Here is a 21,817-nt window from a genome sequence, read left to right on the forward strand (position 1 = left end):
AAAAGTTCTTGTCATGATATCACTAGTTGACAACATAGTACTATTTTCGGAAATCATAGGCTCTGATCTGATATTGCGCAGGTGCACGTGAAGCAACGCTGCCAGAGCCGACAGACTCGTGTGTCAGACTCATTTCAGTGCAAAATAATTACGTCAAAAACGATTTAATACTGCAAATAGCCTACTAGTTTTTTATGTTTATTTATAATTCATTTAGGCGGACAACAAGGCGCACAGTGCGCAGCTAATTAATTTAAAGGGTTTTTTTTCCTAACGTCATTTTTAGTCGATTTTTAGTCGAAAATTTCAGGACTTTAGTCGACCCAAGATTTTCTTTGGTTGATTACAGCCCTACAAACAACAATATAACGATTTTAATTTTGCATGTCAGTTTTTGTGTCAGCACTGCTGTATGCGTGGGCCATGAATATTAATGTGATTCACACCAGGGGTGTGACTAAAGACACTCCCTCCATGGCTAATGGGCCATCAAGGTGCCGTGAGGCAGCCTGAACAAAGAATGATGAACTAAGAATGATTCACTGATGAATAAAAAGTTAAAAAGAACAGCATTTATTCAAAATAGAAATCTTTTCTAACAATGGAAATACTTAGTTATTACTATCACTTAATACATCCTTTCCAAAAAAGAAAGAAAAAAAGACCAAACTTTATTTTTTTTATAAAAAAATATTTTTATTCAAAGAATCCTGAAAAAGCTATCACAGCTTATAAAAAAATATATTAAGCAGCACAACGGTTTCCAACACTGATTTAAAAATCATTGCCGTTTTCTGTGACACACCACAGAGCTCTGTTATAAGTTGCTCCATAATCTCTTTATGGGACAACTTACCATGTAGCTCTTTGTGCACAATGAAAGAGTTGGTGGAAACAATGTCCAAGAAGTGTAGAAAAATCTTACTGTACCACTTCATGGTTATGTGCTGTGTTGTGTAGTACTGTAACAGCTGATCAGACAGGTCAACACCCCACATGTGTTTGTTGTATGCAGTCACAGGTGCAGGACATGGAAATGTCTTTGTCCTCCATGTATCTTGTGTTTTCACCCTCCTCTGCGCAGTGTCTCCTGTATAAGCAGAATGGATGGTTTTTGTCATTTCACACAAGAATAGGTAGGCTACTTTTATATTATGACGATGTAAACAGTCGTCACCACGAGTATCTGTTGATGGGTTTCCCCACGCATTTAGTGACGCGCAATGAACGGATCGTTCGTGAACGACACACATCACTACATTTCAAACATTTGCACCTGTATTCACAAACATCTGTGCATAAGGCAGTATTGAAGCGTGTCATAGGCTAACCAAAACCGAACATTTATCAGGGCTCGAAATTAACTTTTTTACTTGGTAGCACTGGTGCTCCCAACTTAAAGTTAGGAGCACCAGCAACAATTTAGGAGCACCCACCAAAAATTAAGGAGCACCACAACTATAAATTATATATTAACAGATTTCATTTCACTGGGGCTTTACACATCCTGTGGCCAAGATTTGAAATTTGGTCTTCTAGCTCTATATCATCTAACCCCGATGATATTGACACATGATTTGTCATTTTCATGCGTCATGTTAATTGCAACTCCGTTCTTTTTCCATGAGCTGCAACATAGCTTTAAATTTAGTGAAGGCAAGCTCTTCTTTGGCGATGGTGTATGCGGTGTTATATTTGACGTATAATTAGCTCTGCCAATAGAGCGAAACGACCAGGAGTATCCTGCCAATTAAAAGCAGAACCTGATAATCGAATAATCGAACCTGATGAACCTGATTAGTTTGCCACACACCTGTCCCTGCATTTTTTGCTTGGCACATGGCACTCTATTGCTATTAATACGCTGTATTAATCTTTGTTAATATTAGTTAATAAAAAAAATACAGCTGTTCATGTTACTTCATAGTGCATTAACTATGTTAACAAAAAAATAAATAAAAATTTTCAATAATGTAGGCTATTAGTAGCCTAAATGTTGAAATTAACATTACCAATGGTTAATAAATTAACAAAGTGCAGTTTATTAACAGTACATGTTAACTAATGTAGTAAACTAGAATTTAATAAATGAACATTATTGTAAAGTGTTACCGATTTGTTATACACCGATTCAGACGTCTTGTGAGTTCAGTGTTGGACAGATCAGTTGTTTTAACCATTCAATAAAGTGAATCGGTTCAAATGAGTCATTAGTTCGCGAATCGGACGTGTCATTAGTGGACGTGTAGTCTACTACGGCACGCGTTGTGTGATTATCCCGGCAGTTTATTTTTTAGCACAATTCACACTCCGCGGTAATTCAGGAGAAAAAAATCTCCGAATGCTCCATGTGAAACTTCGGTCTTCCGCCCTTTTTCTATCGTGTCAAATGATTTTTATCAATATGCGCGAGGGAGAGAGAGAGCAAGACAGAGCTCGTGTTGTTTGAAGACGTGAGTGCGTGCGCGCGGCCCTGTCAAGCGCAGCAGTCACTCACCGATCAAATAAGGCTTTGGCGGACGGCAAAAAAAATTCAATGCAGGAAAACCCCTGGATTGGTTATATAACGTTGGATAGAATGATGGTCCGGCCATCGCGTATCAGCGCACATAAGGTACATACTATGAAGTAATTTGCAAACGTTTTTTAGAGAAATGAAAACAGGTCGCACCACAACCGTTATTTGCACTCGCACAAATGCTCCCAAATATATTTTTAGGTCGCACAGATTAAATTTCAGGAGCATATGCGACCAAAATGGTCGCAATTTCGAGCCTTGTTTATATAAAAATATAATGTAGACAGTAGCCTATCACATATTTTACCAGAGGCTGAAATATATTTGCAATATATTTGCACTAAATCACATTATATATCCTAAGCAGATATTCGCAAACAAGCTACATTACGCATAAGGAAGTATTTTAGCATTATATTCAGTGTCATAAGCTAATCAAAACTGAGTGAAATATATATGAAGTATATACATTTAGCACTGAAAGGCAGGGTTTCCGCGGGGTTGTAAAAGGTAGTAAATTAAATTATGCCAAATTAAGGCCAGTAAAAAGTAGTAAACGTCATCTGACGAGGTAGTAAATTTTCGAAGCCCCATCTAACTGGGTCTATATCATGGGTGTCCAAACTACGGCCCGGTTTTTATTGGCCCGCAGCCAGGGTCCGAAATTAACACCCGCCAAGCGCCAAGTGCGGTTAGATTTTCCGTTTGGCGAGTAAATCTCAAAAGGCTATCCGCCACACTAGGTGAATGTTCATCATATCAAAATAGTAATAAAAAAATATTACAATTGCCTTTTGTAATGTTATGATGCCTGGAAATTAGTTCAAATCTCCTGCTAATCTAGAGCGACCAAAATCGTGCATGCAAACCGTGTAGCGAGCGCACGGCAGAGAGGGAGAGACCTTGCGTGTGTGTGTGTCTCTCTCTCTCTCTCTCTCTCTCTCTCTCTCTCATGCAGTGGTGACGCGTTCATATAAACGGCACCTAAACACTGTAAAAAAAATATATTATGACATTTTAATTGTTTATTAATAAACAAGTGTTTCTGTGTCAGCTGCAAAGATGAAGATGACACTGACTCGCGATCTTCGCAGTAGTGAACGCGCCGGAGAAAAATGCATTTCTTACGGATTAGCCTATAGCCTACTTTTATTTAGTTTTGAATGGTTCTGTTTAAAAGTAGAAATTTCAAGCTTTCTGTAGATAATAGATATAGGATATTTCTAATTTGTTTAGGTCTGTGAGGCGAGTAGCCTAGGCTATAGGCTACGCTGAGTTTCGGTTCATGTCTGAACGTGTTGTGATTAGGCCTATACAAAATAATGAAACATGGATTAAAATTAAGATAAAATTAATACAAAACGAAATTCGTTTCAAAGAGAGGCTTTGTGTTTTCTGTTTGATGTCTCTGTGAAAGTTTTAAAAGCATCCTTAATGGAGAACGAACGGTTAGGCTACATAACATGTTTTTTTCCTCAAATGCAAACACGAAATAAAAGACAAAATACTTTTTAAAAAGACAAACCATCAATTTTTGGGGAAAAAATATGGATTTATAGCTTTTGAAAAAAAATATAAATGGATTAATAGCGTTTTGGAAAAAAATATGGATGGATTTATAGCGTTTTGAAAAAAAATCTGGATGGATTAATAGCGTTTTGGAAATAAATATGATGGATTTATAGCGTTTTGGAAAAAAATATGGATGGAAAGATATTTCATGTCTTTACTTGTCACTTTACTTAACACTTAACACTGCTACAGTTGAAGTTTGAAGCCGTGTTGGTAGTAAAAATATTGTGATGGTAGTAAAATAGGTGGTAAAAAGGTAGTAAATTCAATTTAAGAATCTCTGTATAAACCCTGAAAGGTTGCCTACCAGTCTAGTTCACTTTTCAACATGTTTCTGTCTATTTATAGATGCATATACATGTACGATATTAGGCTTAGTTCATGTTTTTACTCCAAACTCATTTCATAACATACATTTTAATCTGGCACGACCAGTTTAACATGTCTTACCTTAAAAAGCTTCACATCTTCAAATCACGTTCTTCTGAGGTAAATCCAAGGTAAACAGCACAGCACAGCACAGTCTTCCAAACTCGATGAAAAGCAGAGAGGAGTAAGTTACCCAAGTCTCTGATTCTTTGTTTTGAGGTGATGAGGGCGTTTACAGGTCTGAGTTCTGCCGTGTGGATCATTTGCATGTCAATCGCTCGTGCGCGCGTGGGTGTGGTCACATTATAGTTAATTAGGACGCGTTTGAGAAACTGTACATGCCGCTGCTTTCTTACGGATTACTTAAACAGAGAATATTTGTTTTTTATATAATTTACATATTTTAAAAATAGAGACTCCAAGCGTTGTATAGACATGTGTTTCAAGTCTGTGTGACAGAAAATGACCTGTAACTCAGCGAATGTTTGTGGCGTTTCAGAATGGACTTCACTGACAGAGAGGAGGCGGAACTCGCATCATGTTTATTTTTCTTTATTTGGCGAAAAGCACAACACTTTGTTTTTATTATGAGTATACACAAAAAAATACACACTTAACAGGATCGATTGATGTATAACACAAGCATATAAGATAAAAATTAATAGTATTTAGATTTTTTTTTTTTTTTTGCACTGATAAGGGAAAAAAACGAGCCTATCGCGCCGGCGCGATAGCCGACCTCAGGGGGTTAATATGCATTGAGGAATATTACAAAAAAGTCAAATTCCCTCAGTATTGAATGATCTAATTCACTACTTTCTCAATTACAATGACAAATTAATTGTATTTGGTTGTGTTGTAGGCACTAAAACAGTCCAGTATATAGTCAAACTTCTTTTTATGTTGAAATAAAGAGATTTCTATTTCACCCCAGACTGGTTGCTGGCTCCTGCCTGTTCCCTGCCTGGCCATCTCCGCAACTGTTCGGACTATGTGTCAATATGTAGTTCATGCAGAGATATTTGTATAGGCCTATATATTATTTATATGACAGACCTATAGGTTTGGATGGTTTGTTAATGGTATTTATTCCTGCAAAATAAAAGGCTGATAACTTGCACTTTGTTGCACTAGTTCTGGTGGATAAAGGGCCCCTCAAGAGGTAAAGCCCAGGGGCCCCTTATAGTCTTAATGCGGCCCTGATTATCCCCCAAAAGAAAGTAAATCCAACAGTTAAAATAAATGTATGTATCAGGAACACTCCGCATAATTTGAGGAATTTTTAACCTCAAATTCCACCATGTAAATAGCGAATTCGCCATGGCACGAGCATAACTGGCTTTTAAAGGGAATGGGAGATGAGTCTCTGGTTGGTTTATTTCATGTTACGCCCAAAACACACCCATTACTCATTAAGAGAATAGGGACAACCCTTTTAGACCATGCACCTGGCGCACCGACTATTTTTCCCATCGTTAAACTAGCAAAAGTGGGTTTGGACACGCCCTAAGTGAACTTGCGCTTTAGACCATGCACTTAGATCGTTAAAATAGGACCCTAAGAGGCTAAGAGCGTGATCTTGTGATCAATGATTTTTAAAGCGTGAAGATGTCACACCGTCTGGAGGAGAGTGAGCCAATTAGAAGTTTTCCCTTTGGAGGGAAATTTTTACGACCCTGTGTGTTCTAGCAGGGCATTTGTATATGTAATTGCATTGGGTGTTTAAGAAAAGAATCTTCAAGATTCTTATTATATTAATGTGTCACAAAGTTAGCAAAATGTAAATAAAAAAATGGGGAACGAAGATTTGAGTTTATAGAGACTAATCCTGAAAAAAGTATCTCAGGTTATAAAAAAAATATTAAGCAGCACAACTGTTTCCAACATTGATCATAAATCAGCATATTAGAATGATTTCTGAAGGATCATAAGACACCAAAGACTGGAGTACTTGCTGATGAAAATTCAGCTTTGCATCACAAAAATAAATTACATTTTAAAGTATATCAATAAAGAGAACCATTATTTTAAATTGTAATAATATTTCATAATATTACTGTTTTTTGTTTTGTTTTTGTTTTGATGAGCATAAGAGACTTCTTTCAAAAACATTAAAAATAGTAATGTTTCCAAACTTTTGACTGGTACTATCTATATATATATATCTATATCTATATCTATATATATATATATATATATATATATATATATATATATATATATCTTTACATTTACATTTATATAGGATTAAAAGGGTTTATTTCTTCTCAGCAAGAATTAAATGAGCTTCACAACTCTCTGGAAATTCCTTTTGGGGATGTAAAAGTCTTATCAATCTTAAGGCCCGTTCACACCAAGGACGATAACTATAAAGATAACGATAAAGATATAATTCTAAAAATCGTTCTCCATATTAAAGAATAACAGAGTTCACACCACAACTATAACGATAAAGATATGAGGAACGATATCGTTGGGATCACTTTCAGAACGATTTTTTTCCAGCTGTCGAACGATAAAACAGTGACAGCCAATCAGAATCCATTCTAATTTAAAGGTCTCGCGCATTTAAAATGGATCTGGATCATCCGCGCTTAGAATAAAAAGACCGTTATCGGTCATTGGTGTGGACGCATATATAGTTATCTTTATCTTTATAGTTATCGTGCTTGGTGTGAACGGGCCTTTAATGTGTCCTGTAACAGGACACCGGGTTCTGCCAGTGTGTCAGCTTAATTTGTGATGTTAGTTTTGGGGGAAGTTTCATAGACCTTTGTTGGGAGTTTGCTGGATTATTCATTAAATATAATCTGATATAGTCTGATTGGTCCAGATGCTACAAGCTTATAGTTAATGTATTGTATATTATAGTATATAATAGTATACAAGCTGTAGTTAATATATTAAGAGACTATATACAAATATAGTCACTGTCACACACTGTCACTGTAATTAAAGTATTATTGTTTAATTAGCGTAATGAGTTAGATAATGCTTTAACAACGATTAACCATAAATAGTTCTCACTTTAGATTAGATCACGGAAAGTCAGAAAATGTCATTAAGTGCTTTAATACAGCCTTTATTGGACATTAAATGGTCATGAAACCCTAAACCAAATGTTCTGAGATTTTAACAGAGGTATGTGTGTTGAACACCATTGAAGACAATATTAGCATCTGTTAGATTTAATAGTAGGGGGAAAATGGTTAAATTTTATTTTTTCCCAGCTATTTTCATCTTCCGGGTTTAAAATGTTCATCGTGTCCACGTCACAGGCTGTGTTGTGGCAGAACACTATAGTACTTTGACTCATCGTTGTCTCATAATTATTCATGCAACTGAGTTTTCTTATACAATGAGAAGACACTTTCTCTTAATTATTCTTGACACCACGTGGATCTTTCCAATGACAGACATGTCAAACTGTGATATCGCGTAGTAGATGAGAGAGGCAATGATGGGATGCACGTTTGTTTTCGTGGTGCAAAAGTTCCAGTGCATCTTTCCCCGCGATGCTGCCAGGGCTAGACTCTGACTGCGGGCAGTTGGTTGGCCATCAACCACGGACACATCTAAACTATGTGTGTGTAGCAGTTCATTCAACTGGAGAATGGTGGACTTCGGCCTTGTACACCAATGCAGGTTTCGTCTTGCGAGTTATGCGGTCCCGATAACTTTTCTATCGCTTCAGAGGTGTATGTGTGTCTAAAATGTAACCCTGACCGTTTTACTTGCCTTTTGGTAAACAATCACTCATTATTCAAATTTTGATATTTCGATAATACCTCAATTGTATGGAACGTATGCTTAATTTGTGCAAATTTCTATGTCACTGTCCAACTTTATTATGTGGGTTTATGGGGCGTGTAGATCTAAGCTATGTACGGAACGGGTTTTTTTTGTTTGTTTGTTTTTAAGCAGAAAATGTATTATTTTCAAATATATGCATTTATAGTGTGTATATAAACAAATCTATATTTTATAATGACATAATTATACATACATGTACATTTATATGTTTTAAATATAATTATGATTACTGTAGTAGGCTAATATATTTAGCAGGGCATTCAGTTACTTTTGAAAGGACAAAAATAAGGTGTCAGTGTATTTCATTAGACTTTAACTTTGCCAGCTATAAAAAAATCTAGCATTTCCTCAAGTTTTACCACTGATTTTTAGTGACAGTCGATATGCATGGGCCACTGGCAATGACAGTCCCCCCCCCTCCCCTCTCCCCTGCCATGCCATACCACACCCACTCTCCTCCCTTCTTCTCACAACCATCCACAGCCATTTAAGTTGCATTTTTCAAAAAGATTGTGAGCTAGACTTGAGCTGAAAGAGGGGGGTTTCATGACCCTTTTATTACATTAATATTAAGAGTTCCTTTAAAATGTTTACAAAAACATTAATCTCAGACACACACAAACACACACAGACACACACTCTTACACACACACACACACACACACACACTAGGGCTGGGACGATGCACCTATCTCCCGATTTGATGCAATCTCGATACTTGTGTGCCGATACGATATGTATTGCGACATTTAAGAATTGGGATTCTACAATATTGCGATTCGAGATTACAATGTATTGTTTTTTCTTTTTTTTAACACTAGACTATGGGGAAAATTTAAATCATACATTTATACAGACTGTACATAATGAATGAGTCATATTTACAAAAACAATTCATCACATCTTTCTGAGTTTTATTTCAGAAACATCATACAGTACTACATTCTCTTGAATAAATAATTCAATAACAAATAATTTTTTTAAGTCACTTGTCGCCACCTAGTGTCGAAACAATGTAATCGATAAATGCGTTATTGTAAGCACCAAGTTTCTATTATTAGTTCATTTACTTTATTTTGATCGCTACCGTAGACATCAGTGTTTATATTTGAACTTTAAACTTTTATCCCAGTACTTCGATGATAATTTGAACTATTGTATCACAGAAATAATGATACTATTATGAGGTTTAAAAGACCTTTTGTGAAGCCGTTTCATGATGACTCTCTCTGGGTCAGCGGCAGCCCCAACACAGATTTAAAATGTTGCGATATGACTTTGTCAAAAGTTTAATAGACGAATTTGAAGATCGCGTGGGGTTTGAATGGAGATCACAGTATTTTAAAGATGAATCGTGCAGCTCTATCTGTCTCTCAGCATATGAGTAGTGCGAGGGCTTTTCAGTGCATTCAGTCTCACGTCGCTTCCACTCGTCCACTTGAAAGGGATATTACGACACTCATAGATAACTACACATTTCATCCTCTGTTGGAACAAGAGTGGCTAACTTCTGTCAACCTCGTCTATAAGCAAGGACAAAAATAAAGCAATTTAATTTGAATCAATATCGATTCTAGAGTAAAAAAATTCATTTTAAACCTGTTTAAAAAAAATTGCAATAGTTTGAATTAATTTTTTTTCTCCCTGCCCAAACACACACACACGTTCCTTAAAATGTTTACAAATACATTAAGCGCGCACACACATTAGGTTTCCATGTTATGGTGACTTGCCATAGAAATAATATTTTGTATACTGTACAAACTGTATATTCAATCTCCTAATCCTAACAGATGTATTTTAACAATGTGAACTAATGAGTATTTGTATATATTTCATATTAACAGCATTATGTTTATTTATTTACTTTGTTGTTTAACATGTCTTTATTGAGTTTTCACATTTTTAGGACAAAAACATTTCAATCCCCAACCAAACCCCAGGCAGGCATATAGAAATACAAAATAGTAAGTTACAAAATTAGCTAGATTCTTCCTACATATAAAACTTCACACATCTAATGCATCTTCAATATTTCCACTTCTAAGAAAATTCAGAAACACCTCCCAGATGTTCGCAAATTCAGATGATTTCTTCTTTGTTATATATGTAAGCTTTTCAAGAGCCAAACAAGATGACAGGTTTCTTAGCCATAGTCCAAGAGAGGGGCAATCAGCCTTTTTCCAATATAAAGCAATAGACCGTCTGGCTTGCAGTAAACACAAATCCACCATTTTTCTCTCTTTTACAGACAAGGAACAATTTTCTGCATATAAATTCAATACACATAACATAGGACATGTCGTGACTTGAGAAGAAGTAAATTGAGAAATGCATTGGGTCACCTCATCCCAAAATTTCTGAATCTCCTCACATTCCCAAACACAGTGAAAAAATGTACCAGGGAATTTATTGCATTTAAAACAAAGATCTGGGATATTTGGGTTAAATTTGTTTAATCTTACAGGGGTTATATAGGTCCTCATTATCCAATTATATTGTTAGTGTCTAAGACAAGTATTTATGGTTTGTGTTTGCGACTTTAAGCAAATTGTACTCCACTCTTCTAATGAGATATCGTTTTTTACATCCTGAATCCAAGCTTGTCTTTTATTTTCACAGCTTTCTTTATTATTTTCTCTTAATATTTCATATAACTGAGTAATCCATCCTTTATTGTTGCAGTTTTGTAATGTCAGCTGTTCTAATGTTGACATTGGGAGTATTTTACCCAAATTCTTTGAATAGGAGAAAATAAAACTTCTAAGTTGCAAATATTTAAAAAAATGTTTCTGGGGTATGTGAAATTTTGCTACAAGTTTATCAAATGACATCAAGATATCATCTTCATATAAATCTGACAATCTAGAGACACCCTTATTCATCCATAATTTAAACCCCAAATCTTTTTTACCAGGGCAAAACTGGTCATTACCCCACAGAGGAGAGAAGCGGGAGAGATCTGGAAGATCCCCCAAAAATGTATGGGCTTCATACCAGATAGCAATAGTATTTTTAACAAATGGATTGTCTGTTCCTTTTATAAGTACTTCGAGTGGTGCTGAATATAAAAAACTATCGAGTGACAAGCCTTTTGTAGCTAACTTTTCCACCTGTAACCATGATAAGTTTGATTGTTTAGAAAACCAAAACATCGCAGCTCTCAACTGAGCTGCCCAGTAATACCATAGAAAATTAGGCAACTGTAGCCCTCCTCTTTCATATGGCAAGTAAAGTAAAGAGAGTCTCAGTCTTGGCTTCCTATTACTCCAAATAAACCTTGAGAGAAGTCTTCTTAAATTTAGAAAAAACAAAGGAGGCGGAGGGAGGGGTATTGATTGGAAAACGTATAAGAATTTTGGCAAAATATTCATCTTGATCACATTTATTCTACCCATTAATGAAATGGGTAATGTCATCCAACGATTTGTCTCTTCAGATACTTTAGCCAGCAAAGGATTATAATTAGCCGGGCTAAGAAGGTTCAGTTTAGGAGTTATTTTAATTCCAAGATACTTAAATCCATTTACTGCATTTACAAATGGGTGAGACAGCTTTGGATTTAATCTATCTTGTTCATTAAGAAACATAATTGACGATGTATCTTTATTTATTTTAAATCCAGCAAAACTTCCAAATTGACCTATAGTTTCTAAGAGAGCTGGAATGGATTTTTCAAGTTCTGATAAAAATATAATAGCATCATCAGCATATAAGGAGATATGATGTTCTATACTTTCAGTATATATACCCCGAATTGTAGGGTGTGACCTTATTGCTACTGCTAGGGGCTCCATAGCCATTACAAAAAGAAGAGGAGAAAGCGGCGAGCCCTGTCTGGATCCACGAGTAATTTTAAATGGGGGTGAGATTAGATTATTAGTAAGTACCATTGCAGATGAATCAATTAAAAGGATTTCCACCCAACGGCGGAAAGAGTCACCGAATCCAAATCGAGCTAATACCTCCATTAAATATGGCCATTCCAGTCTATCAAATGCCTTTTCGGCATCGAGAGACAGAATAGCCAAATCTGGATCATCATTACCCGCATGTACTAGGTTAAGTACTCTCCTAACATTATGGAACCCCTGACGGTTTTTAATAAACCCATTTTGATCTGGATGTATCAATTGGGGTAAAACCTCTTCAAGTCTCATTGCCAGTACCTTAGCAATGATTTTAGCATCTGAATTCAATAATGAAATTGGCCTATATGAGCCACAATTTATGGGTGGCTTTTCTGGTTTTAGAATAAGAGTGATCAGAGCACTTCTTAATGAAAGTGGCAGACAACCTTGTTGAAAGGCTTCCATAAACATATCTAATAATGGTGAAATTAATTTCTCTTTAAATTCCTTATAAATGTCAATTGGAATTCCATCTGGGCCCGCCGCTTTATTACTATTCATACTGTTTATAGCATTAACAATTTCTTCAAATTCTAACTCCCTATCAAGGTCCAGTCTAGTCTCTTCCGAAATAGTGGGAATGTTCAATAGAGGTCGACCGATTCATCGGTTTTGCCGATTAATCGGCACCGATAGTTGATTGGTGGAATTATCGTTATCGGCAAAAATACATACCTATAGTTTTTCCTGGTTGCGTCCGTTGTTGGAGTGGCTGAGAAGCGCGCGCTGTCATTCATTAAGAGAGAGCTGAGAAGGCTCTGCTGGCATCATGCAGTACAAGAGCGGCCTCTAGAGGTGTAATAAAAAACTATCACTGATGCCTCGTGTTGTTTATTTCAACACGTGATGCTGCGTGCTGCACTGAGAGCACAAAGCTGCGTGGAGAGCGCTCAGATGCGCGTTTAAACCACCGACAGCTAAAAGGTATTTTTTCATATCATTATAAAGCGATTCATTTGTTGACTAAATGCTGCATTAGTAGAGAAAGAACAGCACAACAGTTTGTTTGTGTGCCTTCGAGGCTGAGAGGACGCTAACATTAGTAGTACCTCAAGCGGTTAAAACACTGACAAAAATAAGTAACTAAGTCCGACCCGAATGTTTAATGTCACAATTGTTAACATCTATTTGCATTAGTTTATATCCAGCTAGTCACTTTTATGCATTAAATATGCAGAGAAGTTGCATATTTAAAGCTAGAGACATAAGATAGCAAACTGATATGTTCATACAGCCAACAGAAACATAAATCAGAAAAGCATTCGATTTCGGTTATTTTTTCATCATCACTTTAATACATATTTTGTTATTTTGATTAGATAATCATCAAGTGTTTATAAAATAGAAGCAAAAGTGTGAGACTATACATGTAATATTTATGTAATTTCAATGCTCTGGCGTTGTAGATATTTAAAGTTGGCCATCTTTAAGCATGACTGTTTGGATTTATATGAAATGATAACACTTACAATAAAATTCCATATGTAACATTAACTAAGGTTAATAACTGCTGTATAAGGATTGTTCATTGTTTGTTTGTTAGTTAATTAACATGTACTAATACATTTTTAAATTAAGGTTTTTATTTGTTAACCATCAAACTAACATGAATGATCAAGGTGCAATTTGTTTTTATCCAGTATCAATTTTAAAAACTATCGGTTGATTAATCGGTTATCGGCAAGTATGGCCCAACCTAGCTATCGTTATCGGCAAAATCCACTATCGGTCGACCTCTAATGTTCAATCCATCTAAAAAGATATTTTGATTAAAGGGGCTTGCGGGAAATTCTGATTGATATAGAGTTTCATAAAATGACACAAAGATGTTATTAATTTCTCCTGGATCTGAAGTTATTTTCCCTTCACTATTCTTGATTTCATTAATGGTTCTTTCTGAAGCTAATTTCTTAAGCTGCCAGGCTAATAATTTACTAGGTTTCTTCCCCTGATCATAAAAAGTTTGTCTCAATTTTAACATACTATTTTCGGCTTTTAATGAAGAGAGTTCCTCATATTCCGCTTTAAGGGCTAATAGTTTTTGTTTACGTTTTTTAGAATTATCTATTTTTATCACTTTCTCTAAATCTCTTATTTCAGCATCCATATTAATCATTTTTTGTTTAAATTTATTAAATTTAGAGCTGGTATAGCTAATCATTTGGCCCCTGATAAATGCCTTAAAGGCTTCCCACCTAATAATTGCAGAAGTCTGATCAATATTTGTCGCGAAGTATAAATCAATTTGTGCACCAATAAATTTTATAAAGTCAGAATTTTGCAACCATCTATGATTTAGGCGCCAGTTAGGGGAGCCTTTATGTAATTTTGAATCTATATATAATAGTGACGTGGGGGAGTGATCTGACAAAACCGCGCTGTCATAAACACAACTGTATATATTAGAAAATAAGGAGAGCGAAATTTAAAAATAATCTATTCGTGATGATGTCTTAGAAAGTGACGAAAAACAAGAAAACTCCTTTTTTAATGGATTCAGAGTTCTCCAGGGTCACACAAATTTAAATCCTTAATGAACTGTTTAATTTTCCTCCTACTTTGAGAATGGGAGCCATCCACCCCTGAGGAACGGTCAAGCAGTGGGTCCAGGGTACAGTTAAAGTCACCTGCCATTATAACTGTTCCATGGAGTGAGGCAATCAATATGAAAAGCTTTTCAAAAAACACTGGATTATCTTCATTTGGGCCGTATATATTAACCAAGTTAATAACTTTACTCATAAATATTCCCTGTACTATTAAGTATCTGCCCGCTTTGTCTGTAATACATTTATTTACTTTAAAGGATACAGACTTGTGAATCAACAGCAATACCCCTCTAGAATGGGATGTGTAACACAAAACCAAGACCTGACCAGGCCATCTTCTTTGTATTTTCGGTAGCTCTTCTTTGAGATGTGTTTCTTGTAAAAATATTATTGAAGACTCCATTAGTTTAATCCGCGTCATAACCTGTTTGAGTTTAACTAATCGAATCATCCCCCTTACATTCCAGGAGGTGAGCTTAAGCTTAATTTGTGTGATTTTCTTTAACTCTAATTAGCATGTAAACTATTATATACATGAAAAACAAGTAAATTATAGATGCCGAAGTTATCCGCCGTATGTGCTCACTAAAGAAGCTAACATTGGAACTAGAACAAAACAGAAACATATATTCAAACACCTGCCGCGAACACCTTACATTAGCTGTCAACTCGAACATGACAGCTTGAGCCCTCCCCCTCCCCACTCTAACACTTTGGGATACAGATATGTCTCCACACTGATCCATCCTCAAGGAAGGAGCAATTAGACAACCTAAAAGCACTGAACTGAGAGACAAAAACAGAAGAAAAAAAACCTACTAAAGGAAACAGATTATGAGTAACTCCTGGCAACCTTTTAAGGATTATGAACCACCCGTAAAGAAAACACAAGAAAAGAAAAAATAAATAAAATAAGAGATAAACAAGTATCTAGAGTTACAGCATCCAAAATGTCCTTCAGTATTGGGTAACCTTGCCAATCATTTTAGCCTTCTCACCAAGTCCATTATAGTTCACCTGTGTTTCGTATTCCCTGAAGAAATTTTTCTGCATCCGACGGATCCTCAAATTCACGGGTCTGTCCATTCACTGTGACACGCAGTTTAGCTGGGTAGACTATTCCGTATCTGAGATTCAATGATCTCAAGCGTTGTTTGATGTCGTCGAATCACCTCCGTTGTCTAAGAACCTCTGCAGACAGATCCGGGAAAAACTTGATCTCCTGATCGCCGTACATGACTCGGCCTTTTTGTCTGGCCGCGCGCATCACTCGAACCACATCTTGGAAATTTAGAAACTTCATAATCATCACTCTGGGACGATTAGTGTTCTGTCTGCCTGGTAATCTATGGGCTCTTTCAATAATGGGAGGTGTAGGGAAGATTGAGCGACCCAGCGTTTCACACAACCACTTTTCTAGAAAAGCCACCGCATCCGGGTTTTCAACCTTTTCGGGAAGATTAACCACCCTGAGATTCGATCGCCTCGAACGGTTCTCCAGATCGTCAAGCTTACGTGAAAGAAAGGTAATACGCTTAGTAGCTTCCTCCAATTTGCTCTTTTCCGTGTTTACCACATCTTCCATGCTGCTGATGCGCTCTTCGGCCAAATCCATGCGTCCAGAAAATTCTCTTACGTCTTTCTTAACATCCTGTATCGCGTTTAGGACGCCATCAATCTTTGTTGCAAAGTCATTTCTCATTAAATCCAATTTCTGGATTACATTCAGATTTTGACATGTATCGACACATGTTGCATCACTAACGTTAGTGCTTACAGAGCTTGAAGAGCTAGCAACGCTGCTAGCATCCCCATCATCGTCTAGCTTCACAACCGGAGAACTCACCAACTTAGTTTTATTTTTGCGTTTTTTGGACGGCATCGTTTCCACAAACAGTCAATGAAGCACGTCAACCTTGTGTTGATGAAAAATGAGGGTGATTTTTAAGTTGTAAACGAAAAATGCCAGGAGCTCCCAAAAACGCGTGCAGTTAGGTCCGAGTCATAACCACGCCCCTGTGTTATTTATTTTTTAAATGTTCATGTTTATCTCTGGATATAGGCTAAACCCTCTGGGGTCTAAGGGGTTTTTGGGGTCCTTCAGATGTTTTGACATGCCCTGACATTTGTGCTTTTTTCAGTTGCTTATAAACATATTAATGGCAAAGGTGTAATTACACTATTTAGCACAAAATGGACTACCATAATATGTGAGCAACATGAATGTACATGTTTGTATTTTTGAGAGAATAATGTTTATGCATGGTTATCGAAAAAAAATTTGGGTAACACTTTATTTTACGGTGCCCTTGATACAACGTAATTACTTAATTAGGTACTTAGTAATAGACGTTGTAATAACATGTAACAAAATGTACTTAACATGTAACTAAGTTATGGAACAGCCTGTACTTACAGATTGTAATTACGCACATGTAATAGGCAGCTACTGTTACACATGTGTAACAAGCCAAGTTGGATAAGGTTTATAGATACACATGAAGTACACAAGTACATTCTTGATACACTTTTTTACGTAGCTTATACCTGTGTAATATTATGTAATTACAATGTAATTAGGAAACTACTGCATGCATTTAAGCTGTGAATTAGTGAGTTAAATCAAACTAAGGCAGAGATGGATAAGGTATGTATACACAAAGTACACTTAAGTACATTCTTGATGCACTTTATTTTACGTAGCTCATCCCTGTGTAATTGCGATGTAATTGCAATGTAATTAAGAAGCTACTGCATGCATTTAAGCTGTGAACTAGTGAGTTAAATCAAAGTAGGGCAGAGATGGATAAGGTATGTATACACAAAGTACACTTAAGTACATTCTTGATACACTTTATTTTACGTAGCTTATACCTGTATAATATTTTGTAATTGCAATGTAATTAGGAAGCTAATGCATGTATTTAAGCTATGAACTAGTGGGTTAATTCAGATGGATAACATATGTAGATACACAGGAAGTGCACTTAAGTACAATCTTGATACACTTTATTTTATGTTACATACAAGTAATGCTACAGAACATACACATTTACCATGTGTAACTGCAGACCTTATAGCCTAACATATTTAAGTACTTGTTGTTACATTGTGTTATACTAAGTACTTTCTTACATAATTACAGTGTACCAAGTCCGTAACACGTATGTAACAGACTCGGCTTGTTACACATGTGTAACAGTAGCTGCCTATTACATATGCGTAATTACAATCTGTAAGTACAGGCTGTTCCATAACTTAGTTACATGTTAAGTACATTTTGTTACATGTTATTACAAAGTCTATTACTAAGTAATTAAGTAATTACTCTGTATCAAGGGCACCGTAAAATAAAGTGTTACCAAAATTTGAATTAAAGTTTCTGAAATAAGGCCACAAAACACATACTAAATGTGTCCACAAGACTTTTGACTAATGGATGTTGTTGCCTAGAGTAAATCATCCTGCCTAATCATTCACATGAAACAATACATTGATTTAAACTTTGTAAGACACATTTTGTTTGGAAAGGCAATATGTGAGTGGGCGTGAATGCTCATGAATAATGCTCTAAGAATGCTCTAATTCACACCTGAGAAGACAATGAGCTGCACAATGAGCCTTTCATTCGGGTGTCTCACTGAGGGTATACCACAAGAAAGAATGTGAGGACTTATTTTGAATGCATGCAAATTGCATAATATCCAAGGTAAACATTTCTAGTAACTATATGCAGTTAATTCTCATACTGTATTTTCAGAAAGTTTTGGAATATATCCTCTCCCCAAATGTGTCATTTAATAAAAAACAATAATAATTTAATGAGAAGGTTTATATTGACCTATTATGATGTTGCTTACATCTACCTTGTAAATGTTTTGCTATTTTATTAAACAGTTTTCACATATAAATCAACAATCAACAATTACCAAAAAAACAATAATAATTTAATGAGAAGGTTTATATTTACCTATTATGATGTTGCTTACATCTATATGTTTTGCTATTTTATTAAACAGTTTTCACATATAAATCAACAATTACAATTGTAACTATTTCAAGTGTAATCTTTATCATACGTATTTCTAAGTTAAGGATTTATTAGTTTGAATATTAGAACAAACACTATAATAACATCTTAGGTGATAATTCAATATACCTACTTTATTTTTGACAAAACGTCACTATATATTTAACATATGAGCAGAAATTGGCGAACAAAAGCTTATTTGATGTGACAGTAGTCTTTTTTACAGTAAAAACTTTATAATCTATACAAAACTAATCAACGAAATCTTGTCTAAACATTCATATTTCGTCTGTTTTACTCATCTCAGTATATCAATATAGTTTAGTAAAAGCTAAACTAGTAGATGAGTTCATGTAAAATTAACATGTTTACTAATGTAAGTGCGAGTGTGAATGAACGGCACAGATGCGCACTGTTGTTTACTACAGCTGTAGTAAACATCTGTGCCGTTCATTCATTCACACTCAGACACACGATTCATATTTAAACAGTCTTTTTCCAAGCTGTAGTAAACAACATCGTGCATCTGTGCTTTCATTCATTCACACAGACACGCGATTCATATTTAAACAGTCTTTTTGGGGTTTACAGACACTATTGCATATCGCGATTAGAACAAAGCACTTAAGAATAAAGAACTTACTACAATCCTCAGCTGTATCCGTTGCTCCTCGAAATGAAACTAAACCGCACTTCCGCAGGTATATTTCCCAGGATTATTATTACAATAGTATTATTCCTCACAGCGAAGCAAGATGACGTGAAGTGCATAAGTCTGATTAAACTTGATGTGTTTTATCAAGCTGATGTGGGCGTTTGACACATTTGAATGGATCGCCTCAGATCATTTGCGCTTGAATAGCGCATGCTCTCTGTGGGCGTGATCACATTAACACTTAAAGAGCTATAATGAGCTGAAATGAGCGACTGACATCTCTCTCTTTTCATACAGATTGCATAAACTGAGAATATTTGTTTATTAGATAAATTACTTAATTTAAAAGGAGAATTCAAACTATATGCCTGTGTGACTGAGTATACGCTGAGTTACAGTTCATTTTTGGACACATTTCAGAATGGACTTTACTGACAGAGAAAGCAGAACTCGCATCATGTTTATTTTTCTTTATTTGGCAAAAAGCACAACACTTTGTTTTTATTGTGAGTATACACAAAAAATAGACGCTTAACAGGATTGAATGATGTATAATTATATGTAAGATCAAAATCGACAGTATTTTGAGTCTTTTGCGCTGTTGAGAAATAAAGCGAGCAGATCACGCCGGCGTGATTGCCGACCCCAGGGGCTTAATGTGTGTCATTGTTCTCTACAGGTTGAGGGATTGTGGTGTCACAGATGAAGGTTGTGCTGCTCTGGCTTCAGCTCTGAGATCAAACCCCTCACACCTGAGAAAATTTAATCTGTCTGAGAATAAACTAGGAGATGAGGGAGTGAAGCTGATCTCTGCTGTACTGGCGAATCCTCACTGGAAACTGGAGGAACTGTGGTAAGATCATCTCTACCATAAAGACTCAGAGTGAATAAGGATTAATATGTAGATACTGCATACAATATATCTTTAGTGTAAGCCCCATCCGTTGGTTCAGCGACAGATTCCTGCTTAAACCTTGAGATCCTGCTGACGGTAGAAGGCAGCGGTGAGGAGTCTCCCTGAAGAGGAATATTTACATCTTCATATATTATTATCCCACAAAAGACAGTAAAATTAACAGTTATATAAACCAGACAAACTACAAACCAGACAACAGATGCAGGATACAGTGAAGAGGGTTTTTAAATCTCAAATGTTTGGTGTAAATCAACTTGCCTTGTATTGCTTGTGCAAACAGACCCTTGTAAAAGCGTGAGCATTTCCTCAAAATGTGTGTGTGCAGCTGAAAAGAGGGAAGTGGTGTGTGTTTCACCTGAACCAAGGCTGTCACCTTATCAGATTTATCACTACATGATTATCATGGCCAAAATAACACACAATAATAATAATCGTTTCTAAAAACGAGGCCTCAAAGTCTTCCTAGCCCGCCTAGGAAAGCGACAGTGTTCAAGCCTCGCTGCGGCCAGACTTTCACCAAAATTTCCCGCTCGTTCAGTTCCAGAAAATGCGACTGTCCCAGTGTATTATGCAGAGACAAGCCGGTACCACAGCCCGTTTGCCTGCACAAACGCCGTTTTCACGTCGGCCCAGAAAAATCTCATAAAGAGTGTATTTCTGGTATTCCGGCCACGGCCGATGGTGTTATGAGTTTAGTAAAATGCCTACGTCCAGTGCTCATTCCTACACACAAGCACAGCCCGCCACATTTCAGGGCTTGCACACATGAAATCGACTCATGTCGATTGTGCATTAAATGTAGTGCACACTGCATGTCTCACGGTTTCTGTAAAAACGAAACCAACGCACATACAGTCGGCTCAAGCCGACGGCGTTCTCAGTGTAGTAAATGTGCCTGCTGTCCCGCGCCCACATTCACTCACAGACATGACAAGCCCAGGGCTCGCACAAATAAAATCGGCTCATGTCGATTATGCGTTAAATGTCCGGCCACGGCCGATGGTGTTATGAGTGTAGTAAAAATGCCCAGTGCTCATTCCTACACACAGACACAGCCCGCCCCACAGGGCTCACGCACATAAAATCGACTCATGTCGATTGTGCATTAAATGTAGTAAATGTGCCCAAGATCCAGTGCCCACAAACACTACACACTGCATGTCTTTCGGTTTCTGTAAAAACGAAACCAACACACATACAGTCAGCCCAGGCCGACGGTGTTTTCAGTGCAGTAAATGTAGGCGGTGGGCCGGACCTCGAAAATACGAATTTAATACTTACCTCTCAGCTGTGTACGTTTTTTTTTGCTGAGGTCATGTAATAAAATCGTATAAGTACTACAGACATTGTTTCCAACTTTGTTGTTTGCACATTTGACGCAAAATGTCCTTACAAACTCTTACTTTTTTAAACCGGCAAGTAAGCAGGAGTACTAATCATAACGTTAGAAAACCTCCCGTTTCCTTGACAACCAATGTAAATAA

General features: G+C 36.4%; 1 protein-coding gene across 1 annotated transcript in view; it reads left to right on the forward strand.

Annotated features, from left to right (window-relative positions):
* LOC308693237 (uncharacterized protein) overlaps positions 1-21,817 on the forward strand; it is a gene marked incomplete at its 3' end in the record, with an annotated part of 262,595 nt that overhangs the window by 34,955 nt on the left and 205,823 nt on the right. Inside the window, exon 8 of the mRNA XM_081370029.1 lies at positions 20,097-20,270. Coding sequence (XP_081226155.1) covers positions 20,097-20,270 — 174 coding nt within the window. The remainder of the gene's footprint in view (positions 1-20,096; positions 20,271-21,817) is intronic.

Source organism: Scardinius erythrophthalmus, assembly GCF_964197995.2.
Source record: "Scardinius erythrophthalmus genome assembly, chromosome: 7".
In the NCBI taxonomy this organism is placed as follows: Eukaryota; Metazoa; Chordata; class Actinopteri; order Cypriniformes; family Leuciscidae; genus Scardinius; species Scardinius erythrophthalmus.